General features: G+C 41.7%; 1 protein-coding gene across 2 annotated transcripts in view; it reads left to right on the top strand.

The window, feature by feature from the left end:
* The first annotated feature begins 225 nt into the window (after window positions 1–225).
* Window positions 226–27512, top strand: part of PRRX1 (paired related homeobox 1) — a 117262-nt gene continuing 89975 nt past the window's right edge. Inside the window, exon 1 of one of the 2 annotated variants that reach the window (XM_029618547.1) lies at window positions 226–822. In XM_029618547.1, coding sequence (XP_029474407.1) covers window positions 576–822 — 247 coding nt within the window. In that variant the 5' untranslated portion in view covers window positions 226–575. The remainder of the gene's footprint in view (window positions 823–27512) is intronic. The other variant, XM_029618546.1, reaches the window with a different exon arrangement.

The raw sequence follows: 27512 nt of genomic DNA, 5'->3' as shown, positions 1-27512 counted from the left end.
AAGTCGAGCTACCCTCCCAAGGGTCTTCAAGTTTCATTTCTTCCCTGCGAAGTCTCTCCCCGCATGCCAGTCGGGGGCCTTTTGAAGTTGCCAGAGAGAGAGAGAGAGGGAGAGAGAGAGAGAGAGAGAGCCGCCGTATCCTGGCGGAGAAGGGATCGGGCTCTGGAAAGCGCAGCCCTTGGACTCTTTAAAAAAAAAAAAACACACAAAAAAAAAAAACCCAACCCACCTCCTTTCCAGGAGGAGGAGGAGAGAGAGAGGGAGAGGGGATCCTGCCTTCTCCCACTCCATCTGCAAGGCATCAGCCAGTGCGGAGCCGCCTCAGAGCCACCGGCAGGGGAGAGCCGCGCTCGGAGGATGTTTTAAAGCTGCCCCAGGCTTTCCCCGGGACTCGGGGGGGCAGCCGGGAGAGAGCCCCCGCTCCCCAATCTCGGCCGCTGGCTTTCCCTCCCGGGACGGACTCCCCCTCCCCTACTCCCTTTTTTTTATTTTTTTTTTTATTTTTTAATCCTTTTCTTGCTTTTCGTCCTGAAGTTTGAGTAAGGGCTGGGGTGGGTGGGGTGGAGGGGGAAATCATGACTTCCAGCTATGCCCATGTGATGGACAGACAGGCTGCCCTCTCCGGCCGTTTGGAGAGTCCGATCACGGCCAGTCTGGACAACTTACAGGCCAAAAAGAACTTCTCGGTCAGTCACCTGCTGGATCTGGAGGAGGCCGGAGACATGGCGGGAGCTCAGGCCGAGGAGCCGGCGGGGGAAGCGGGCAGGAGCCTGCTGGAGTCCCCGGGGCTGACCAGCGGCAGCGACACCCCTCAGCAAGAAAGTAAGTGCGGGCAGCTTAGAGGGGGGAGAGAGGGTCCGGGGCAGAGGCGGGGAGAGCTCAGCAGTGGGGAAGCGGGGACTGGGAGGGGGACCCCAGCAGCGACGAAGCAAGGGGCAGGGAAAGGAAAACCCTGGGGGAGACAAGGAGCGGGCTAAGGAGAAAGGGGGGGGGGAGGGCAGGAGAAGGCCGTGCCGAGAATGGAGGGGGGGGGAGAGAGGTGCGGGATGAAGGTGAGGAGGGAGGTCAGGGGCTCCGCTTAAAAGGACAAGGATGGACCTGCGGCGAGAAAAAAACAAAAAAGTCTCTCCAACAGGTTATTAAAGTTAGTGGAGAAAATGCTCCGCGCGGGAGGGTAATTGGCGCGGGTGCGCAGGGGCCTATCACGTAATGAGACTCTAATGAAGGTGCGGAGAGAGGCTGCTTCGGACAGCGGGAGGCACGGTCCTAGCCGGCGCTATTTGCCGAGGCGTCGGGGCTAGCGTTCAGCGCTGTCAGTAAGTCTTTGAAAATAATCATATCGTATTATCAGCTGAGAATTGTTTTTTTTTTTCGCTTTTTTTTTTTTTTTTTTTTTACAATATAATCAAGCTATACATCTGAAATCAACAGAGCATAGAAAACAATGAAGAAAAGCATTAGTGGTAACTTAACGCTTAGGAAGTATTATTACTCTGCAAAGCTCGGTTTTTGCTTAGAAAAGGTTCGGGTTATCTAGTTTAGCTGCAATCCTTGTCTGCTGGATTTGTGTTATAGCAGAGTACAAAGCAGATTAGCTCTCTGGCATCCTAGGCAGAATATCCTACTCTCCGTTCCTAAACATGCCACATCCCTTTCCTTTCCATAAAAGCAGGGGATAAATTAATACACAGAGAGTAAAAAGGGGACTTTAGCTCACTCCTATCCTGTTCGGGCATCGGCTTCTTCCTATTTTCCTGATCCTGGTTGCGGGTAATAATAATCATTACTTGTAATTCCTCTTCTTCCGAAAGGACAACGCAAGTTATGTACAGAATAGGAAAAGCACTTTTGAATATTAAGGTCGGTCTAAATCAAACTGGACTTTTTCCAAAACGAGGGATCTCCGCCTGTGATAGCTGCCCCTTCCCCTAAAGAAAACTCCCTGGTTCTTAAAATTCTTTACACGTGGGAGGTGAAATCTGTGCATCCGCCTCAAGAAAGAGAGGAGAATATTAGAAATGTAAACGGTTAGAGGGGATTCTGAAGGGAGTGAAAAAGGGAGAAGCTTGCATTACAGAACGAATTAGAAAGTGAAGTGGTATGAATTACTGGCGCGAGCAGGAGAGCTTGCTATCTGCAGGATTTCATGCTGTCCAGAAATTACTAACGTGTGGGCGTATTTGCGTGTGGCACAACACATATCTGCCTATACAATCATTAATTTATTACACGGTGTCGCCCAGTGCATTTTGTGCGTGTATGTGATTGTAGACACACGTCTATGTGTATTGACTATTTATTATATATACACAGCGGCTGGCTTTCAATCTCACAGTAACTTGGAGTCATTGTGATCGCCAGCAAAATTTCAAAGTCTGCTTACATCACTGGTTTAGGATTATAAACCCTTTGTGCCAGGCTCCCACAGCCTTTGTTTTTCTGCCTCCAAATTTTGTAAATCTCAGCATAGGAGAGAACAGCCGTATAAGTAATTGGAACAGCTAACACTTTCGCACAAAAGTAAGGGCCTTAGTCACAAAGGACTTTTTCCCATCCTGTGCCCCAGGGGAAAAAAAAAACAAAACATCTTCAGTGAATAAGATCCCAACTATGCTGAAAAAAAAATCACTTTTGTCGTGAATTAAAAAGAAACATTCCATTTTTTTTAAAACTGAAAGTTAAAGAATTTGGTTTTTCATTACCTCTTTAGGTTGCTTTAAAATGAATGTTCCCGTGTGTGGGTGTAGATAGGCAGATAAGATGCACCTCGGCTGAGAGTCCTAAATAACACACTGCTGCATTGCTACAGCACATAGATGCATGCAGTCTCGTTATTAATTTGTTAAGACAGTGTCACCCATTGCATCATTGCCATTTTACAGAGACAGCAGGTGACGCTCCCAGAACCTGGAGGTGACAGAGCGCTTGCTTGTGCACCCTCAGACCCGGGAGACTCGTGCACTTATCATTCCTTTATATCTGTGAGAGAGAAAGCTTACGGGGAGTGGTCTATGGGTACACTGTCAATCGGTATATCTTTCTGCTAATATACCACAGGAGTATTCATACTTAAAGATGTCTACAAGAGATATATCATGTCTCAATCCCATCCTTCTCAAACTCGGCATTCTCAGCCGCCAGTTCTCTGCTATACGTTACCGATATCCTCATATCCTCCTGTACACACGTTTGATCATGTCATAGCGGGGAGGTCGTTAATAAAACATTTGAAATAAAAGAAATAAATATATACCCATTTCATTTGGTTTTGGGCCTCCTGCGTGGGACTAGCTGTGCCTGGACCTTCTTGAGCTCCTCACCAGGAAGATCCGCTGATTAGCGCACGGGGAGCTTAGCTGCTCTAGACTGACATCAGCTGCCTTCTCCTCATCTGAAAGCTGAACAAAGTCAATGCAAGTCCTCTTAGGTGCTGGGTCATCTGATCTGGGACAGAGAGAATCTAAGCCCAAGGCTGGGACACTGAAACAAGCACTAATCAATGTACTAGTGCCCTGCAAAACTTGTAAATAAATACCACACTTTTGGATAATACAGTATCCTACAGACAAAGAGGCCAGTGTACTAACGTGCACCGTCAGACCTTGTCAATGACATGTAAATAAGTTTTGCATTAATTTACTAGTTTTGAAGTTACTAGCATGTTATTGCAAAAACTTAACTACACCTCTCTGAGATGTAATTACGTTTTTTTCCTATTAACTGATCTGTGTTCACTTTTGCACGTTAACGCATGTTATTTTTCATGCACTAATAATTAATGATCTGTTTTGCAGAGCTTTGCCTTGCATTACCTCAACAGCATAGCTTTTTTTGTGTGTGTTAAAATTCTTGCAGGATAATTAACTCAAATTAAAAGTGCTGCTGTGAAAAGTGTGACTGTGTGTAAACGCGATCGCAGCCCAAACGACACTTTAGTGAAAGAGTTAGCTCACTTTAGTGCACCCGTCTCTACAGAAGCGGGTGAAATGGCGATACTTATTTCCTAACAAGATAACTTAGCTGAAAAGTTATATGAAATGACACACGAACAGAGATTCAAATTCGGGAAACTGTATTGGCATGACAAGGCCTGGTGTTACCAAACACCGAAAGAGGCTAAACATAACATAAATATATACTACTGCTACTAATAACAGTAAAATAAAATTGCAAAGTACAGAAAGGGCAATAAGAAAGACGATTTCAGAATTCTCTGGACAGTACCAGCCTGCGGTGGGGCCTGCTTTCCCCAGCCCAGAAACTTGTGGTAGTCTGCGTGGTGTTTGAATGGGTGTCTCCATTAATTGCATGCCGGCTTATCTGTCTGTATGTCTGTCCAAAATGGGAAGTTTTATATATACCTTTGGGGGAGGAAAGGAGTGGTAAAGGGAATTATGGAGGGAAAAATCTCTTTCTCTCCGACGTACTCAGCAGAACATTTTTTTTATGTCTTTCTATCTATCTCTCTAATATTGGCAAGGCAAGCAGCAGTTTAAACGTTTAAATGTTAGAACTTCTGATTAAAGAGAAATTTGAAGACTGTTCAATTATCATAACAAAATATTTGTTTGTAATTAAAATGAATGAAATTGCTATTTGCAGCCTCCGAATAGAGCTCCTTTATTTGAAATGTGCGATGGAAGAAATAAAAGTTCACTTTTACTTGCTACAATTGAAGTTGAGTTTGCTACTAACGAGTTTTCTCCGTGTCCTTCCTGCACGCTGCCTGCTGCTCTATTTTGCCTCTGTCGTGCAAAATTTGGAGGCATGGAGGAAAAAATCCTACAAATCATAAATCCCCTTGGGTCAGAGACGAACATTCCCGAATCCACGCCAATATCTTTTTTTTTTTTTTTCTAGCGTGAGAAAAGCTGCCGTGGGCCAAAAAATCTCCAGATTTCTGTCATTTACTGGCAGCTCAGGGATTTTGTAGAATCATCATGATTTGTTAAAATGCTTTTCTCCCATTTTGTTCCTATCAAGATGTTGCTTTATTTCTCAGATGTTGTTTGTAGATACAGAAGGAAAGGAAGGTTTCGGGAAATATGGCACTGAGACTAGAAATTGCAGCCCCTGGTCTTTTGAAGATTACGTTTGATGGGTAGAATTAGCCCACCATTTAAGCTCGTGTTCTTAACAATATGGACAAGCCTTCATAAGCCTCTACCATTTATCCCCAAAGTTTTCCGGTAGGTTTGGTCTGACTCTAGAAGTGGTAACACCCAAGCAGCGCTTGTGGGAAATGTCCTTCCTGAAGGGACCAGACGAATGTCTCCTTTCTTTATGGAGGGAAGCAGTGTTACTGGGCCTTAGAGGCGCCTGGCATCTGCCAGTCTGTGACAGTATATGTGAGAGTGCCTAGCTCCATTTTACCACATTTTGCTCTTCATCCTCTCCTTCCTCCTAGTTACTCGATCTCTGCCGTATTGTTTCCGGAATATATGCCGTAGAGAGAGAGAGAGAGGGGGAGAGAGAGAGAGAGAGAGAGAGTGTGTGTGTGTGTGTGTGTGTGTGCGCGCGTGCCTCTGTGTTATTTACATCTCAGATACTGCAGATACTATTTCAATGTTCAGGACCCCGGCATCATGTGAAATGATATGATAGCTGTGTCACGGGCTTGCATCATAATATATACCGTTGGTTTATCAGTGCGGCTATGCAGCAGCAAAGCAATTGTAAAAGCCCACCATTCCTTCTGAGTACTGTCAAATGGGAGCTGCCACACTCACTGTATCCTCAGCTTTTGCTGCTCCCTTGTAATTCTCCTGAAGACAGCCATGTTAGCCGGAGTCATGCACACTGGATCTGATTGGTGCTCATGGCTTATGATGTCAGCTCTGCCTGAAACAATCGGTTCTGGTTCCATCTGAGGAATATGTGAAATAATGAACAGTAACAATATTTTCACTCCGGGTTTCATTATAGCATTATACACAGTTACACATCCGTCATGTAAAGAGACATTATTTACCAGAAAAAAACCTGGGATGGTCAGTCAGATGTTACACATTTCAGAGAATAAAATCCTGAAACACAATTGATATATGGCTCTGCAAATGGCTTAGATTAGGCTTTATATTTGCTGGATTAATGTTTTGCTTGACATTTCTATAACTGCACACAATACATCCTATGGTACCTTGCACTGGTATTGCACAATGCTAACGGAAGATGGGTAGCTAGTCTTTGTTACTGTATTATTTGGTATTTTATTTTCTAATTATAGAGCAGGACTATATGCTGAAGATTAATTAAATGCACTGCCCCCTGCTTTGCAGCAAATATATTTTTACTGATAACTACAGATTTAATTATTGTTTGGAGATTAAAAAAGATTTTTGTGCAGATGCTTAAACGGTTATACTTATTCTTAATCCAACTTTCTGGAAGTCTTGTAAAATTAGAACATCGTTCATGCTACATAGCTCTGAATTAGAGAAACCAGACAACCCTAATCAGTCCTTTGTGAGAAACATATGTAGCCATAAAAGGAGCAGCCCAAAGGGATTAAAGACACCAACCACAAGTGTGGAGGAGATCAACTTCTTAAAGGAAACACGTCCAAGTGATCCGTCGTGATCGGAAGGTGAAAAGAAACTATCCTAGCCCGATTAATCGCCTGGGGATTGCAGGGGCAATTAACATTTTTAACGGTAGGCTCACACCCAGAATACTCACATTCCTGACCCTCACCACCACTTTTCTACATAAATATTCTAGATAATACAAACAGATAGAGCAGATATATATATAGTACCACGTGCAGATGCAGATGAGATATACAGAGATAGCGGATACAGATGTGATGTACAGTACGATATATACATTCTGTAGATAGTGATTATGATTAGTATTATATCTACGGATAGAGATGATATGTATAGGATAGTACTACTACTATTGGTCATCACTATAGCGCTACAAGATGTGTAAAACACTGCATGGAAACACAAAAGAAGCAGTTCATGTTCTGTGGAGCTTACATTTTAGTGAAGACACAGAGACAAGACAAAGAAAACAAAAGACTTTGAGTTAAAATCACGAAGGGAATAACTGGGACAAACCAGAACCAGGTGGGTTATTAGGTGGAAATAATTGGGGAAAGCTGAAAAATATCATGCTCCCTTCTTCTATATATAAAAAACCCCCAGTTAATATATAGAACACATGTGCAGCATTTGTGCTGTACATACAGATCTAGTTGATAGGTATAGTGTGGTGTGTGTATATATATATATATATAGGGCTGACACATGTATGATAGCTGATATGTACAAAACTACATGCTGGTACAGTTCATCTGCACAGCACTACATACAAACATAAAGCTGCTATGTGAATAATAGTACTTGTAGAGAAACAGCTCTGTATGATACTGTGTGTGTACTATGGCATTTAATAGCCTGTTCTATAAAGCTGGGCTGTGGGTTCGATTCGCTGTATTGATCTTTGATTTGAAGACTCAAGAGTATTAGAGTTCAAAAGCTACAGTGCTACCTATCAGTGTTTATTGGAAGTATTCTCTAATAACTCTTGGCATATTAGGTGGTATTTATATTTACTGATTTCCACAAATGATTTATTGTATAGTGTTTAAATAAACTAGTTGACTGAAAAAAAAATTACAACAGCACACCAATTCTAGAGGGGGAAATATTTACCATTCATGTCCGAAGTAATACACAAAATGTAAGGATTAGACAGGAGATAAGGAGTTCCGTAAGTAAGCAAAGGACAAGACTGGATTTTCTAAATAAGGTTAGTTATTTGTTTTTGTGTGCATTGTTTATTATTTGGTCTGAATTAGTAATGTGGGCCTATTGTCATGTGAGTGTAAAGTGACTTAGATGAAAGAGCTTTCTGGCCATGAGAGAAAACTCTGAGACAAGACTTCTTACTTTCACTGTTCATTTTAGACCAGTTTTTATTTTTTTTAGTTTATCTTTTGAAAAATAATCAGCTTGGTCTTTGCTGTGTTATTTACAGTCAATAGATTTTCTTTCAATTTCTGCAATTTATTTTGGCCATCAATATTCATACTGACATCAACCATGCCCCATAGTAACCACCAAATAACACGCAAACTGTACTAGGAACAAAGAGAAAGAAAGTAGCAATTCACACACAAAACTCACTGATCAATGGACTAGAATAAAATGCCAGTCATACAAATGAATAGATAGATTAAGGGGGGAATTTTTAAAATGTCTGCAGGACTTGCTAACAAATTTTCTTTGTAACCATAGGCCTGCAAGCACATTTTTAAAGGGAAACTCCCTGTAGAATTTCCCTTTGAAAATTTGGAGGCTGAATGCACCTTGGGGCAGTTACAAAATCAGAACCATGAAACACATGTGGGGATATCCATGTGAAATTCTAGTGTATGCTCTACCGGCCTTTCCCCTATGTGACATGGGTAAACTTACCCCTGCCATCTCACAGTGCAGGTACTTTCATCCACAGAGGTGAAGGGCATTTTTAGTTCCCAATTTTTATTTATTTATTTCGATTTTTATGCCATTTTTCCAGAAGTCTACTTAGTTACCTGTTCGTTAATCTTTTGAAAATTGTCCTCGCCCTGTAATCTATTGGCTTTTGAAAGTGGGTATCATGCTAGGCTGCTAAAATTAAAGTTTGATAAAAGAACACCAACAAAGTAGGATGAGATGATACTTTTATAAGACTAAGATATATTTAAGATACAAGCTCCTTAGACAATGTAAATAATTTGGTAAATCTTAGCCTAATAAATATCTACCCAACTACTTTAAGAGTAAAAGATTTGCCATACTTGGCCAGACCAAAGGCCCATCAAGCCCATTGTCCTATTTGCCAATTCCAAGATATATTCCATTCTGCTTATCCCAGGGATAAGTAGTGGATTTCCCCAAATCCACCTTAATAATGGTTTATACACTTTTCCTCCAGGAACTTGTCTACATTTTTTTAAACCCAGCTACACTAACAGCTTTTACCACATCTTCTGGCAACGAATTCCATACCTTAATTATGTTTATTTAATTTAATTTATTTAATTTAAAAACTTTTCTATACCGTTGCTAAGTTATATACCATTGCAATGGTTTACAAATAGGCACATAGACTAAGGTAAGTAAATGTAGGATATCGTAACTTCTAACAGGTGCCAATAAAGTTCGGTTACAATTTCATAAATAAAATCATTATTTGAGTAATGTTGGTCAAGTCCAGGTATACTATTGAGTTACTATCTCTTTGAGATATTACTTCTTAAATGTAGGATTGAGAAAATTCATTCTCATCTGTACTTTCATTCTCTACCCTCCACACTCTTTAGTGAAGGCTTTTTTAAAGAGCCATGTTTTTAAATTTTTCTTAAACGTTTTGAGATTATTCTGTAATCTGAGTTCAGGGGGCATCCTGTTCCATAGTATGGGCCCAGCCAATGATAAAGCCCTTTTTCTCACTTGGGTTAATTTTGCTGACTTTACTGAAGGGATTGTTAGTAGTGCTTTGTTTGCTGAGCAGAGGTTTTTTTGTGGAACTTGTACTGTAAGGCTGTGTTTAGCCTGAGTAAAAAAAAATATTTTATCCCGCTTTGTTCTAAATATACTGTTTAGTAACTTTATTGAGTGACCCTAGTCTTTGTACTTTTTGAAAGTGTAAACAACTAATTCACATTCACTCATTCACTCCACTCAGTTTTTAATAGTCTTCATAATATCTCCCTCAGCCATCTCTTCTTCAAGCTGATAAGCCCTAACCTCTTTAGCCTTTCCTCATAGGAGAATTGTTCCATCCCCTTTATCATTTTGGTTACCTTTCTCTGTACCTTTTTAAATTCTGCTTTCTTTATTGAGATGCCATAACCAGAACTGTACACAAACTCAAAGTGTGGTCACACCATGGAGCAATAGAGAAGCGTTATGGTATTCTCTATTTTATTCTCAATTCTTTTCCTAATGATTCCTAGAATTCTATTTGCTTTCTTGGCCCTCACTGCACACTGAGCAGAGGATTTCAACATATTATCCAGGATAATGCCTAGATCCTTTCACTGGGGGATGGTGTTCTTTTAAACAAAATGTATTTTTGATGGGTTAACAAGATGCTTCTTCTTCATTTTCTGAATTACTGCAGATATCAGGACTTACCATGTAGAACACGGATTAGGACCTTGACCATGGAACCAAGAGAGGCTTGACTCTTTAAACATTATTTATTTTTCAAGGATATGCTAAAGACTTTGCTGTTCCAAGAAATTTTTAGTTGAGATCTAATTGATATTAGTTTTATGAGTTCGAGTTTGGAAATACCAGTAATCAAATCCAAAATCCTAGAAATGCAGCATGTATCGAGATATCTGGTTTTAACTTAATTTTATTTGAACTTTTAAAGTTTGTTATGATATTATTTGATTTATTCCTCAATGCACACTGAGCAATTGGTGCTGAAGTATATAAGAAATAAATTGAAATTAATTACTATTTTTAACTTTGGTTTACTTGTAACTTTTGCATTATTTGATTCACTACTATATTTAACTTTTGGTTATGTGTATTATCGTTTAGTTGGTTTTTTTTGTTTTTAACTACGATTATTTGAATTATTGGGGTTTCTTTTGTGGTTGTTCTTTGAGTGGTTTTAATTGGAAAAGCGAGTAAGAAATAAACATTGATCATAATGATTAAAACATGGGGACTGGATGGTGTAAGGGATTGCTGACTTGCCATAGACTCTTTCACTGCTAGATCACTCGTTCAAATACAGCACAGGTTAGTAGAGACTTAAAAAGAGTGAAATAATTTGATAGTCCAGTGGACAGAGCAGAAATGTTCACACATTAGCCCCTATCAGATTCCCCCCCCCCCCCCCCCCCCCCGCTCCCAAATCTCTGAATTCTGCTGCACTTCTTGTCTCTGATTTGTGACAAGGACAGAGACCATACAAAATTGAAGATGAAACACCTTTTGCGACATCGTCGGAGGAAAGGATCTCAGGAAGTTAGTCCCTGAGAACATTCATTGACCCAGCACTATCTCTTTCCAACCATTTTGTAGGTTTTCGTTCACTGACATATGTAAGCTATAACTTATAAGAAGCAAATCTGTGGAAACATGCAGATCTGTTTTATGTAACCACGATGCCTGAAAATGCAGGTGTACGACCTGCTACGTGAACAGGCCGTGTATCATCCTTGAACGGGAACATAAATGCATCTTTTATAAAAAAAAAAAAAAAAAAGTAACGCATAGAGAAAGACCACAGCCTCCTAAGAAAGGAAATTCCACAGCAGGGGTTGACCTCACTGTGCACCCCTATGGGAAAACCAGTCATGAGTTGGTTATGAATACCCTTTTCCTCGTGAATGAGAAATGACAATAAACTCTACAACTGCTACACAGCCTCTCTGTACTCTGTTTATGTGCCACATAGGGATAGCAGTTTGCTGTAAAGAAAATGTTAAATTAGCTCCTCATACAGCTGTTTGAGGACCCTTTAGCAATCACGGTGCCCTTGCCCTTGTGATGTCATGAACTCCTAAAAGATGTTTTATCTAACAACCATCCTATAAAACTTCTCTTTGCACAACCATCAAACAAACATCTAGAACCTATCGCAAACATGTATTTGTTTTATTATTTGTTTTAGTGATTCACTTGTTTATGGAACTTTAAGTCTTGCTCTGGAATCGGAATGCAGTGACGCAGCAGTCAGCCAGATGTGACCGATGTGAAAGAGGCAGCTGCTTCCACAGTGCTCGATGACATTAAAAAAATGTTCCGTGGTAGTTACAGTCAACCCAAATGCGCTTAAAACAATGTCAGCATTATTGTAATGTCTCTACATTTTTTAAATGCCATTCAGGGCTTTGAGTTTTGGGCAAAGGAGGAATATAAATCTAATAAATTAAATATATACCATACCCGGGGATATGTTCAATAGGGCGCCTAATCGCAAAGGTGTGCACGAATTTTTATTGCCCATGCAAGAGAGGCCAGTTTTCAGAAGCAAAGTATCCGTGTACACTGTGTTTGCATATCGGGTTGCTGTGTGTCTACAAGCATGCGGGTGCCTTTAAATGTTTCCAAACAAGGGCATTCGTTAGGCACATTAGTGGCATACTTGCTGCTCACATGAAAAAATTAAATGGCTGCAACGCTCCAAAATGCCCCCGAATGCCACTTTTATAGGTGGTCAGAAGTATGCGCTTCATGTCCTTTCCGGCACTAAAAATCCACTCACCCGAATAGGGCTGGCTAAATGGGGTCTGCTCTCTTTTTGCCAATGGAAAAGGGGCAGCAGGTTGAATCATTTTAATTAGGAACACCTGCTATTCTTTCCTGCAAAGGATTTCTTAAGTGTGTCTGACTGAACTCACGATAAAAGCTGGAATAACTTAACCTGCCACACAATGAGCACCTTAAACTCTATCATGCTTAGGATGAGATGAGGAGGGGAGGGGTTGTAATGTCCATAAATCATGATTGGCTTCACTATCTGTAACACATAATCAGGGAGAGCCAACCCGCCAACGATCGGCACCCAGGCTGCATTCCCACAAGCCAACACTCCAGAGTGCAGTGCATAAAGGGAAGATCACTGTTTGCACGCTATAGAAAACTTGTATACTCCTATTGTAAGAGGGAGATGTTTTCAGTCTTCTTTACCTTTGGTTAAGTTCCCTGGTAGTAAGTTTAGTTTGTAACAAATGTCGTCGTCCCCCCCCAAGTAGGTTTATTTTCATGATCCCCAAAATGGCATCTCCCCGAATCAGCATCTAAACTGCGCAAATCCTCAAAGCCACAGGTACTTGTGTTTTATAGGAATTACTTTTTTTTTTTAAATTATATTTATAGCTATTATATTTTTCCCAAAAGAAAATGTTTAGCAACTTGAAAACATAAAGGTTGCAGGACTTAACATATGAGTCAAGGCTTTTGATACTAAAAGGGATGCAGGTTTAATTATAAGGAGAGGGCTGGCTCATTAATAGTAGCAAAGAAGGGCCGAATTTATGTGAAGACGAGGTGCAGTTTATTAAAGGAATGGCAGATTAGCTATGAGAAGAGTTGCCTGAACTAGGAAGGGAATAAGAGGAGACGGATCTTAAAATCTAGCAAAAGTACTTATTATAAGGAGCTTGCAGAAAATCTTTTTCATACAGAAATCTGGGACAGAAATGGACTATACTGTACATCGAGGAGATTTAAGCTTATTCGAAGAGAAGGGATCTATATGCGGAGCGTAGATACATCCCCAAATATACTTCTAGCCAAGATGGTTGTAGCCACTGCAGTGAACATTTTTAGAATGAAAATGACTGAATCTCTAAAGGTTATGATATTACTGCTTTTTTGTTTTGTTGTTGTTGTTGTTTTTAAAGATCTGATGCGATTCTAATTGATCCAGGGATTAGCCCCAGTTAAGATCTCGAAGTCAGGAAAGGAATGAATTATATGCTGTCGAATCAATGCTCCTCCTATCCATTTCATTTCTAATCGGCTTCTACGCTATTTCTCACTCGCTCTTTTAAGCATTTCATGGCATCTGCTTCCATTATTAGGGATATAGACACTTGGTTGCACTTGAAAGCCAAATTTCACAGAGGTTATTTGGTATATAGATCTATCAGTTTATACCTATTTTTTTTATATGCACTTTACCTGTTCACAAGATAGAGGCAAAAATATGAGCATTTTCTTACTTTGGGTTTGGGTGCAAAGTGTCGAAAAAGTGCTTATTTTTATACGCTGCTTTGTAGCCTAATAGGAGAAGCGGTTAGCACATTTGGAAATTTAAAAAAAATTACAAATAAAAGTATCCACGTTTGGGTTATCATGTTTAGAAAAGAAGATGACTGGAGTCCATTTGATTACAATGAATTGTGCAGGGAATGAATTTTGCAGGGAATAATGTTATTTCTGAAGCAACAGACAAAACATAAATAAATAAAGGGCATCTTTTCAGACTAAGGGGGAGCTAGATTTCACCACCTCCAGGGAAAGATTCTATACTCAAAACATTTTGCCAGTGGAGACGGACTTGGCCGTGATACTAAAGTGGACAAGTTTTAAGAGGAAAAAGAGTTTATACCAGGGTGCAGTTAGGATCCAGGGAACGGTGTTGATTGGGGCTTAAAGGGGCGAGGAATGAATTCCAAACCTCCCCACCCCTCATTATTGTGGTGCAGAGTTAGATACAGAAGTACAATGTGTGGTTTGCTTTGCTTTGGATTATCATCTAGAGATGACTGTGAGAGGAAGGTTGGGTTTGTGAGATGGCTGCTTTTCTTTCAACCCAATACACTGTGCCGTGCATGCAACTTGCTGTTCCAGTTGGAGGGTCTGAATCTCTAACAAAGGTGACATAGGCCTTGAATGCTTTCTGTAATCTACATTGAATCTCATGTGTGAGAGGCATCCTCCCTGTCTGGCCTCCTCCAGTTAACCCTTGCATCACAGGACGCCCGAGGTGGTACATTAATCCCTCACGTTCAGAAGCTGCTGCAGTTTATATTGCAGTTCCTGAAATATTCTGTATATATGACAAATTAATTTGGGACTTTATTTACTAGATATTTTGGACTCTGACATCTGAGATAAACTGTCCATTTCATCCCAACCCCCTGAAAAGAAATACAGGAGAAACGCCACGAAGCATCATTTTTTCATCAATGATTGAGTATAAGTGCTCCTCTCTCGTTTATGGTGGAGAAATATCCCAATGGGTAACCCACCGAAACAGTGCCTGCACCGTAATAGAAACTTTGCATGATTCTCATAGCATGTCCGATTATTCCTCTCTCTGCCTTTATTGTCAGATTCCTTTTGTAAGGAATACACCGGCAGGATCAGCAGCACTCTTCTTCCATGTTTAAGCCCCTTGCTATCTTGTGGTGGCTTTAACGCTGTTGTTTTCTTGCTCTCTGCTAAGTACAAGACCAGGAGGATGGCGAGAGCGGGAAGGCCTTTCATCTTGGGCTCTGGCCTGATAAAGAGCTAGGAGTTCAGAGCTGGGAAATCCTGCTCCTTTAACCCTCTCTCAGAAGTTTTATGGTGCTGACTTGGGGTCTAATTGATGATGTGTGGGAGGAATGTGCTTCTGACAGCCAGGAGCGCAGCACATCATACTCCAGAGACTTGCAGAAAACTTTCTATGCAGAACAAATTAACACTTGTTTTCTGAATTGGGTAACCATGCGCCCGCTGTATGCGCATGTTATTTTCTGAAAGAAAAAAAAGTTTCTGAAATTATCAACCTAGAATCCTAGCAATAGAACCTATTAGATACTGTGACACTGTACTCTAAGGTTTATTTCACATATTTAATTTGCAAGTCAAAATGTTCTGTGGTTCAGTTTGACGCTATTCAGCATTTATGCGATCAAAATAAGTGGTGGTTTTTTTTAAACAAGACATGTTTGCAATATTTTCATTTTTTTTTAAATATCTGCATTTCTAATAAAAAAAAAAAGCTCATTCTGAGCAAAGTTAAGCCAAATCAACCCTATAATCTGCTGTCCGTGAAAAAAAAGACTTGAGGTCCAGTGTTAAGTATTAGGCAAATAAATCACATTTTGAAATAGCACATCTTTGATCCAAGTATTTATTTCCTGTAACTTCTGGAAGGGGAAAAAATAACAGAAACAATTATGCAATCACAAAATTGTGGAAATGTGCTTTGGGACTTTTTCTCCCAGTCCTAAATAGAATTATGAAGTCCCAAGTCAAGATTTGCTAGGATTTCTTCATGTGTTTGTGGAAATTCACAGATTCAAAGCACTTGACAATAGTACAAATCGTCAATACTTTAAATCTAAATGTATTATAAATGCATCCAACGGATCTGAACTGAGCAAACATGGCTTGTCCAGAATCAACTGATTATCTAAACCTTGCCAGTTTCGGTGGGGTTCATATTTAAGCAGAACTAGTTTTCCATGCCTAGCAGTTTGAATCTAGTTAAGGGCCAAAGGGGTTGTCACTTAATTGCTGTACACAAATCCATATCAGTAGTAGAATAATTGATTTACAGCAAAACGAATGGTAGATGGTGAAGCCCAAGAGCAATTTCACCACAGAAAAAAGACCTATGTTATTGAACAGATTGCCAAAGAAGACAACCACAGGACCTAGTAACAGGAGTCAGTCCCAGAAAGAGATGGGGAGATAACGAGCAAACTTATGCCCAAAGTGGTGGGATAGAGGTCCTGAAGAGCTCCTAAAATAATGAACCTACACATGCTTTAACTTACAATGGGTTCTAAGAGAACAGTGACAAGCTCCCAGAATTTGCTGCTTCCTTGTTTACTGCTCAAGTAATTGAATTAAATGCTATGATAATTAATTTGGTTCATTTTCCTTATTTGTGTCCAGTCTTCTTCAGCCATTAACTATTTCTTTGTAATAAAACCAAGGAAACGTGTGAATGTTTCATGATTCCTAATTTCCTTCTTCCATGCAGAAATGTGACTATGAATATTGCTACTAACCAAGGGCATGGCAGCTTTCAAAATACTCCCTGTCAACCAATGGCAGGGCAGCTTTCAAAATACTCCCTGTCAACCAATGGCAGGGCAGCTTTCAAAATAAATTTGTTCTGACTTCACTGAGATTTAAATTCTCTCTCTCTCTCTCTTTTAATTTCTGGAGAGTTGATTTTGTGGCATTTTGCTATACTTTAAGCTCTGATGAAAGGTACGGCAGCTCAGTAATATCAGTGTGCGCTGATTTACCTGAAATCACAACTGAACTGGCCTGTTTCCCTATATGGAGGTAGAGTAAAAAACAAGCAGTTCTAAGTGTAGTGGAAGTACAAGGCACATGAAAATTGTGTAACCGGGTGCTACTGGGTGCTTTAATATCCATTGCACAAATTTATATAATATTGTATAAACGCTTCAAAAGTTATTGGGGAGATCACGGATGACTTCAGGACTCCCTTTTCAGAAGCTGATTCACCTCTGGCCATTGCAGATGCTTTTGCCAAAACTGGCCACTGAAGGATGGTGAAATCCCTACTTTGTTATTGTGGAAAGTGTCTGGAACCTGGACAGTCCAAGTTCCTTTCTCCTCTGTGAGACCTCTGTTTGCACAGAGGTTCCTTCACATTCCTGCTGACCTTATCAAAGAAACTGAATACCACAAAAAAAAAAAAAAAACAAACAGTTGTCTACTGGCCAATATACTAAATTAAATTCAATGATTTGACTTTTGCTAAAATAAATAGAAGAAGGCAACTTATTGCTTTGCTGACAGACCTCCATACTCCATCAGAGAAGAAATTCTTTGCTTTGGTCTTTTCGGAATTATCATGCCTGAGAAAAAAATGGTAGCGTCTGATGTTAGGCTGTGCCAGAACTTATTGGGTTTCAGGATCTTCAGAAAAACTAGTCGACAAATGTTCAAATCAAGGTACATTGCATGAACTCCATTTGCTGGCCTTAGGGGTGTGCAACCTGTATAAGTGCACACTGCACAGGGTATTGCTGCTTCAGGGGTGTAGAGGCAGATTATTATAATATGTTCGTTACCGTGGATGGGACACATTCTTGTTAATAAGCTTTAAGTTTGTTTTTTCTTTACCAGTCCGCAAGACACGTTGATGTATACCTGTTATTTAAAATTAATAAAACTTTAAATTAAAAAAAAAAAAAAAAAAGAAAGGGTACCACTGACTGCAACATGAAAGAGGTGGGGAGACCTATCTCCCTTGACCCCTGGCCATGAAGGGTGCCATTCCTGGCACTAGCACAGTGTGTGGCTCGCTTTGGAAAATATAGCCTTTAATGATATGTACAAGTGAAAAATATTCCAAATAATACAAAACAATAGATAATATGAAGTCATATGCAAATTTATATTTACAGTCTGCATCTGCTTGAGGGATCTGAAACTCTAGGCAGATGAGGAATGTCCCTCTGCATCACCTGAACTCTCAATAGTCCTTCTGCTTGGCATATCTGGGAACTTCTGATTTAAAGTCACCATGGATTAGCGGAGGTGAGGAGTTGGTTCGGGGAAGGAGCCAGGCAGGACCAGAAGTGCCCAAATTTACTCTCATACATGCACACTCACATGTTCACACTTGCTTCCTCACACCTACATGTTCATTCTCGCATGCTCACTCTCATACATTCTTACATCCTCATTTACACCTTTATTCCTCTCATTCTCTCACATACACACACACATGCTCACTCACTTGCTTCTTTTTCTCTTCTGCACACACATGCTTACTCACACTCTCACGTCTCTTCCTCCTACACAAAAACACATACACTCACTCCAGAGGCCTAGTGAGAGTCTCTGGCGCCCGGGAGCCAATGCAATTGTGTTGTTACTCCTTCTCCCCCTTTCTCCCCCACCGTCGCATCACCACATGGAACAACTGTGTGGGATCTCTTTTCACTGGGGAAGGGTGGGAACCCAGCCAGTATGTCACCATACGGTGCTGCTGTGCAGTGCCAGTGCTAATGGTTTTGCAGCCCTGTGCGAACAATTACATTGCTAGCCCTTTCTCATTCTGGGTTTTGGTTTTTTTTTTGGTTTTTACATTTTATTTGTTTTCTTTTTCTAATCAGGGTCAGTATAAGGGTATTAGGTCCCCCTGAGTAAATCTTACAGCTTTATGCCCAGCTTTCCCCCCACCATGGCCCTCTCCACAAACAAGTTCAAATTATGCATTTATAATAAAAGATTTTATATGAAAAAGGACACTCAAAGTACAGTCTTTTGAAATATGGGAGCATCCAAGTATATTATATTTACATGCACTGCTGTGGTGTCAACCAGAAAACCATGTATAAAAGCCAAAAAGACCCTTGGAACACATATGATATTAGGACTATTGTAACACATGTTGGGTATGGGCTTGGTCCTCAGAAAGCCATGAGCAAACTAAATTACAATTACAATATAATAAACCTCCCATTCCAAAACAGCACTGCCAGCACTCAGTTACCATCCTATGAAAAGGTGACACTGCAAACATTACACCAGGCCCTAAAACACCAATATACCTCCTATTAGGAAAACAGAACAAACCAAACTTCTACAGATCCCTGCACTGAAATGACACATTAGCAGAATACTTAACCTCAATCACAAATGCAGAACATGGACAAACCCTCTCAAATATAGAATAAAGTGACCATAAAGTATAAATGGAAAAGTACAGACATAAACAACTGGAAACTGCAACAAGTCAGACTCACTATGTAGTGCATGTATGGAAAACCTAAAGCATCATCCTTCCTCAGAAAACATCAAATGATAAAATCAAGAAACATAAAGCATCAATCATAATAGTGAAACCTTACTAATAAAAAGAATTAATATTTCAAAACAGCAGATGAGCAGAATAACATCCAATAATTAAAAACTCATATTTTTGTAAATTTTACAAACACCAATACAGTATTTCAAAACTGCACACACATCAAATAACACCAGAATAATTAAAATCAATAAGGATTAAAAAAAAATCACTCACTCTCCATACCTGGGAACTTGTGACTTCTGGTCAACCTGAGACTGTCGGAGTAGTGGGAGGGAAAGGGAGGTGCACAGATTTTCTCCTACCTCATATACACACACATTCATTCTCATGCTCACATTGACACACACAAACACTCTTTCAAAACTCACACACACTCACAGACACACAAAAGCTGGCTGGCTCCCTCTTTCTCAGACTCACAGATACACTGGCTCACTCTCTCTTAGGCACCCGCATGTTGGCTCTATCCCTCTCTTCCATACACACTCACTGGCTCCACTCCTTCTCCTCCACCAAACACACACACACACACTCTCTCTCTCTCTCTCGTTCCACTCCCTCTCCTCCATACACACAGGCTGGCTCCATACCCTCTCCTCCACATACACACAGGCTCCATTCCCTCTCCTCCATACATGCACAGGCTGGCTCCATTCCCTCTCCTTCATACATACACACATACACTGGATCCACTTTTTCTCCTGCACACATGCTGGTTCTACTCTCTCTCCTTCACTCTCACACACACACTGACTCCACTCTCTCTCTTTCACTCACACACACATGCTGGTTCCACTCCCTCTCTTCTAGACACACACACGCTAGCTTCACTCCCTCTGCTTCACACACACACACACACACACACACACACACACACAGAGGCTTCACTCCCTCTCCACACAAACACACGTGGACAGGCTCTGGCTCCAGCTCCAGTCCCTCAACTTCAGTTAGGCCATCGGCCTCCTTGTCTTCTGCTGCCGGGTGGGATGGACTCCCCGGCAGCTGCAGGTCTCCTCCTCTTCTGCCACTGGGTGAGATAGGTACCCCCAGCAGCCACGGGCCTCTTCCTCTTCTGCCACCAGGTGAGATGGACTCCCCCAGTGGCCTTAGGACTCCTCCACCTCTGCTTCCAGGCAGGATAGGTACCTCCAGCAGCCGCAGGCCTCCTCCACCTCTGCTGCCAGGCGGCAGCATGCCCCCAGTGGCCATAGAGGCTTTTCTTCTTTGCATGGCATAGGATCCTCTGCCCCCTTGGCACCTCCCACAGCCTGGCATCTGGGGGCCTTGGCCCCGGTGGCCCCCTCTTGCTACACCACAGACTCACTCACTCACTTTCACAGTTATGCTCACTCGTTCTCTTCCCCCTCCCCTGGAATGCACCAGTGCCAGCAGCCTCCTTGTTGAGCCTCTAGAACAGCAAACCAATGCAGCTGACTGCTTTCCTCCTCCTTCTCTGCTGCAGGAATGGACGATGCCTTGTTCTTCTTCTAGAGGTCCAATGCTTCCCCTTCTGCTGCATAGGCTCAATGCTGCTCCTTCTTCCTACATGACTGAGGCTCCTCTTCCTTCCGACCCACATGGGCCTACTTTTGCGGCAATACCTGGAGTTTTCCAGTGTTGGCCTGGAGATTCGGCAATTTCTTTAGAATTCCAGAGTCTTGGGGCCAAATCCAGAGAGTTCCCAGGTATGCTTGGTTTCCAGACCAGGATTATCTCTTCAGTGAGCTTCCAGGCCAGAAGCATCCCTCTACATCACCTCAGCCAGAAGCATTGCTCTATATGACCTCTGAGCTAATTCGGCCATAAATTTCCTGAGATATGAGAACTTTCCAAGGCCTTCCTGGTTTTGACTGTAGCTCCCAGTCCTATGAAATGTGCCCCCCCCCCCCCCCCATAAAGTCAGGCAGGAGACTGTATGGGAGGCTTTGTGAATGAGGTTAACTTCATCAATGGGAGTCTTAAATGTTAATGGGAGACCTCTGCAGCCAATTCTGTCTAAAGGAGGCCTTCACTACAGAAACTACCAATTGTATTGGAGCACAGACCGGAAATGGATTAGCTTTAAGTGATGCTGGCTCAGCGGCTGTCCATAGAGAAAGTTATGTCAACAGCTTCTCATCCTCTATCTGCAGCACATATTCCAGGCCATCCCCCATTTTCTGATCACTGGATTTATAATACAAAATGTTTTTCATGATAACTACTTATCTACTCCTTGAAGCTTGTATGTCACAGGTCAGTAACAAAAACCTTGTGTTCGTTGGGCAGGGGGAGAGAGGGCTGTCTCACTTTTATGTGTCCTGCAGCTTTTTTTTTTTTTTTTTAAACCTTCCAATAAAAACCCTTTCCCCTTCCGGTGGGTTGTAGCTCAGAGCCTGACTGGAGCCAGAGCAATTACTGGCCTCTCAGGTTACTGATTAGTTCTGACAGAAGGTTCCACAAGAAAAATAATGTCCCCATAGACCGCAGACTACAGACTGAGGCCTCTGAACTCATGCACGAGTGCCAGAAAAGTTCCAGATTGTAGAAGAGGCAGTGAAACTGCCAGAGAATCGGCAAACACCATCACTTTTAATTATCCATTAGAAAGTGTGAGGATTGATTTTGGAATGCTTGAGGTCAGACTTTGCTGTCCAGGGCTGCTTTTGGGGAAGGAATGCGCACAGTAACCTTCCAGTTTCTTCTCTGTCAGGCCATCGTATTAAAATCATTTTTGCCTGTTAAGATGCACGTGCCCTGTACATGAATTCTGCATGCCGCTGGAAAAATGGGAATTGGTCATCTGTAATGGCATATACACATTATTTTTGAGGAAATGAAAGAGTCCAAAGCTGCATCTGAAACTGTGCCAGCAATAGCTGGAGCCAGCAGTAAAAGGCTTTGATTTGGCTTTGCTTTCGTAATTCTGTTTTTGGAAAAGATGTGGAGTGTAATCAGTAGGTTTATGGATCCATAACTAGTAAGTTTATGAATTGGCTAAGCCCAGGGGATGAGTTTGCCTGCCCCAAGCTTTATTTGAAACAGTGCCTCTTGGAAGAGGATGTGACAAATATAGCTTTGGAAGCTGCAGTTCCTAATTTACCTGACTCAACTTGAAAATTCTTTCTTCTGTTTTTCCATTCATGATTGCTCCTTTTTCCATAGCTCACACATACACAGCCTCTCGTGTTTGGCATTTCCCTCTCGTGTTGCTTATCTTAGGTACACTGCAAGGCGTCGCTACATGAGCAGTACTTGCCCCCAGCTCTGCTCCTATGAGCTGTGACACCCCAAAGTTTGATCAGGGAATGAAATCCAGGAGTCCTGTTAGTGGTGTGCACTGAGGAGCAGGGGTCTCCAAACTTTTCCACGGAAGGGCCACATCGAACATTCCACATCACCGAGAGGGCTGGAGGAGAGGAAGGTCTCCATCGGAGTCTGCTGTGGGGGTGGGGGGGGAGGGGGGATGTCTGGCCCTTTGTCTGATTTTAAATGCTGGGAAAGGGGGGGGGGCAGGGGAACAAGAGGCAGGGTTTCTAGAGGTATGGCAGATAGAAAGAATGTCAATAATAATATTTCTAGATTTCTCAGAAGTGGGTAACCCTGCCACTCCCCTAGCAAACTTACCCTCTGCCTCTCATCTGGCAATGCTTGTGTCACACACTCCTTCATTTCCCTCCTCTCCCCTTCCTTCCCTTTCATTCACTCTTCTTCTTTCTCTTCTCTCTCTCACCACCTCCCTGCCTTCCCTCTAACTCTCCTTTTTCTCCCTTCTCTCTCATTCATCCCCCTCACACTCATCTGATTCCACTCTCTGCTCCCTCTCTCTCTCTCTCTTACCCCTTCCTTCCCTCTTTCTCAGCCCGCTCCCCACACTCTCATTCATCCCACCAATGCTTGTCTGCTTGATCTTCCACTGGTGGGGCCCGGCCTCTCTGCTGTTGGCGCTGGCACGGGTCTGGCTGTCTCCTCTTCTGCTGGCCGGGCTTGGCCTCCCCACCGGTCACTCTCCGCAGTGGCACGGGTCTGGTTGGCTCCCTCTTTTATTAGGGAAAGCCCTGACAGCCTTTCTGTCATTGTCACCTTGTGTCCTCCTCTGCTTTTGCTGCTGAGGATTGGGAAATCCTACCGACCTGTGGTGCTGCCACTCTGCGTCAAAAGGAAAACAAAACATTTCTCCGCGAGTTGAATTCAGCTGTGGGAAGGAGAAAGTAAGGTGGGCCAAGAAACCGAGCTCCATGGGCCAGATCTAGCCTGCAGGTCATAGTTTGAGGATGCCCGCTGTAGAGTGTTATCTCTTTTTCCAAAGATGCTTAACTGTAGTCCTGCAGTGTCACCAGAAGTAAACACTTCAGAAATCTATAGCAATAGAAAGGCAGCTGACAAAGGGCTTCCTTTCTCAGCTGTTTTTTTTTCCCCCACAGACACAGAATGGGAAAAAGAAAAAGCCTTTAGTAAATGAAATCCAAAGTTTGGAAACAATGCATTTCTCACTTCAGCCCTTGTGTTTCATCGTGGTATTATGTTATATTCATGAGCCTTATTTGTATTTAAGGATATTAATTTGATAAAGAATAGAGTTAAAAAGTATGTTTTGGTGATTCTAAAAACAATCTCTGTCTCGGGCTCTGAATTACAGCAGTCGGTTGTGTCTCTGCGGTAGTACATGGAGTCAACCCAGTGAAAGATTTGCTATAGTTGAGGAATACTCATGACAGCCAAACAAAATATTGGGAGAGACTGTGGCATGCTTTTAGCATATTGGTAATTCCAAATTGTCTGACAGACTAACTTCTACGTACAAGATAAATGACCACAGACTGTGTGCCAATCTCTTTCCAAAAGCTTTTCTTGGAATCCTTCTTAGATGTGGAAAATGCAGCCTCTACAAAATGTTTTCTTTACATGAAAGTGATGATATTTAATTCCTTTCTCTCCTTCAGCTGAGCCCCTCTCATTCCACCATCCATGAAGGAGAGCACAGAGAGAGGACCTTAGAAAAATCACCTTTTCTGGATTAGCTCCCCATATGCTAGCATCAGAGCTTGCCTATGGTTTGTATTCAGCTATTGGCTGGGGTTGAATGGGTCCCTGTAAAGTTACAGGGAGATTTCTCTCTGCAGTCCCGTTCTCATATGCTTTTCCCATTTAAGTTACTCAGAGTTTATTTATTGACATCAATAAATGTATAATTAGAATCATCATTTCCATCCCCATAGCAGATATTTTTGGCTAGTAAATAAATGTGGTTAGGCTGAATGAAGACGAGATAGAGGTCAGAGTTGTTGCTATCACACAGGAAGCATGGGTCACCAAATGGGGTGACAAAATCATGCAACCTTCTATTTATAATCATCCTTTTGGCTCTTCAAAGCAGATTAAGGCTTAACGCATGCGTTACAAAGTGCAGAGTGGGGTGGGGGGGGAGGGGAGGGGAAGAGCTCCAGAGGAGGAGAAGGAGTCTGAGAGCTTGGGGCTTGGCCGGTCCCCAGAGTTATCTAGGAGGTGTTTCCAGCTCCCTTGCACCAGCCCGTCATAAGAGTGACATCATCTGTGGGCATCTGCTGGCCCTTTAAATTTCCCGGCTCGGCGGCGCTTCGGTGGGGAGCTCCAGAGGTGGAAAAGGAGTTGGTGAGCTTGGGGCTTCGTCGGGCCCCGGAGTTATCCAGGAGGCATTTCCAGCTGCCTCGCACCAGCCACCGTTGCGCCACCTAAGCCGTGTGCGCCAAAGGAGTGCGCGGCTTTGTCTGTCTGCTTGCCTGATTGCATTGCTACAATGGGAAAGAAAAGGAAGGTTAAAATTGTAACTTCTTCTCCCACTCCTCTTCCGATTACTAGCCGTATGGACACTCACCTGGCGAGAGTGAATGAAATGCCGAATAGTGACTGTAATGAGGGCACTTTCAGGGCCTCTCTGAGTCCAGGTATTGGTCAACCACCTCCACAACCTCCTGGAGCTATACCCAATGAAGTGTTCCAGGCTGAGGAGCCAGTGATTCTTCATGGGACTGAGACAGAGCTGACTACAGCAGTGACCGTCTGAGAGAGCTCCAGAAACTCAACATCTTGACTCTGTGAATGCTTTACATATAACATCTGATATTGCTATGAATCAATGGGGATCTGCTGAACCTCCTAACATAACCCTTACAGACTTGTGGAGGATCTTAGCTAAGTTGAAAATAAATGTCTCTCAGTCAAATGTTCATCTGTCTTCCTTAGTTACAGCTAATAGATCTCTTATCAAAGTACAAGGTAGAAAGATCTCAGAGTTGGAAACCTCTATTAATTTGATAAATTCTAAGGTTCAAGTATTACGAAATGCTGAAAATATGCATATTAAAGATAATTTGATGTTGCATAAGGAGTTGGAAAATGTTGAACACCTATTGAGAGCAAAAAATTTATGTTTATTTAATTTCCCATATGCTTGATTCTTATCAGCTTATGAAATGTTTAAAACTTTTCTTAAAGAGGTAATGCCTTATGATGAAAATAATATTCCAGCTATTTCTAGAATTTTCCGTCTACCGAGGCAAATAGATAATAACAATATTGAGCAGAGAGAGAATGAAGAGTCGGTGGCTAGCCCTGGTATAACCACTTTTCTAGAAGAGTCGGTTAATATATGTAAAAGGACTGCATTATTAGTATCTTTCTGCTCTGAACAAGACAAGGATCTAATCTTTGAAAATTTTTTTAGAAATAAGGATGATCTGTTTTGTGGTCAGAAAATGTGGTTATTTCCTGATGTCTCAAGAGCCACTCAGGCTCGTTGGAGACATTTCCTTTCCCTGAAAAACAAAACTTTAGCTTTGGTGCTTCCTTTATTAAAAAATTTCCTTGTAGATGTTTTGTAACTTTTCAGGCAAAAAAATGTTTGTTTACTGACCCGCTACATCTTGAGACCTTTATATCAGATAAAATCACTCAACGTGACAATTTGTCTTAGCTGAATATAAGTTAAGGTGACCCAGTAATTAGAGTTTCACTCTTCTCCTTCTTATTAGTTTCTTTTTCTTAATAGATTAAGTTCTTTTCTTTCTCCCCCATGATTATTGGAACCAGGATTATACAGATATTGATTTTTCTTTTTATGTAATACTGCTTGTTTTGAAATCCTTTTTTCCTCATTTTCTTATTTAATATATTGAAAATTAATAAAGATATAAATCTAAAAAATAGCACAAGAGGGAGAGAGAGAGAAAGACCAATATGTAACTTTACTATTTATATCACTATAAGAGGGGGAACTTTTAACTCGGGATGGGGTTTGGAGGGTGGGGTAGGTTTGGGGAGGGCAGTTTTACATATACAGTCAGTGGTACGAACTGCAAAGTTGACATGGTGCATCAAACACGGTAGAGAGCACATTGTACAAATCTACTCTTTTTTCCTTTCATCACTCCAAATGACAGAAAATTTTCAGTGATGTCAACTTTACTGTTCGTACCACTGACTGTGTATGTAAAATTGCCCCCCCAAACCCCACCCCATGTTGAAAGTGCCCCCTCTTACAGTGGTATAAATAGTAAAGTTACATATTGGTGTCTCTCTCTCCAACAGCATGAGCAATAAAAAAACCTTTTTGGTCGATAACGTGCCTGCAGTGGTTTAATCAGCATGCGATACAAAAATTAGCACTGGTGTGATGCATTTATCGCAGCTTGCGGAACTTACCTATGCGATGTGGGAGCAGGGAAATTAGCCTAACCACGCCCCCTTTTTATCGTGGACGCTATTTTGATAAATCTAGGCCTATGTTTGTACCTGAGGCGATGGAGGGTGAAGTGACTTGCCCAAAGTCACAAGGAGCTTCTGCGTGCTTTCAATGATAGCCCCCCCTCCCCCAGCTTCTCTACTCCTTCACCATGAATCTTCAAACTCCTGTCTTTGCTCTTTCTCTCTTCCCCATGGAGACCCCTTCTTCAGAGCAGTGTCTCTGTCATAGAGATCCAGGAGCTGGCTGCAGTCTGGCCCTAAGCAATGGGTGCTCTGAGTGTGTGTTCAGGATATGTAAAAGGCAGAGGAAACAAACACGGAGGCTTGAAGGTGCGTGTGGAGGAAGGGAGAGTAAAGTCAGCATATTTTACAGCTGCCTGATACTAGATCTGTTGGAGGTTTAACAAGCCCAGCTCTCATTAAGTGATCCAGAAGAAGAGAGAATAAAACACCAAGAGCCTCATTTACTAAACATTTTCCCCCAGAGATATAAAATGGGAGAAAAAAGTTAGTAAATCAGTTCCTAAATTTGAAATTAATTATGC

Source organism: Rhinatrema bivittatum, chromosome 10, assembly GCF_901001135.1.
Source record: "Rhinatrema bivittatum chromosome 10, aRhiBiv1.1, whole genome shotgun sequence".
NCBI lineage: Eukaryota > Metazoa > Chordata > Amphibia > Gymnophiona > Rhinatrematidae > Rhinatrema > Rhinatrema bivittatum.
Note: the sequence above shows the minus strand (reverse complement) of the source record. Positions and strands in the feature narration are given on the sequence as shown.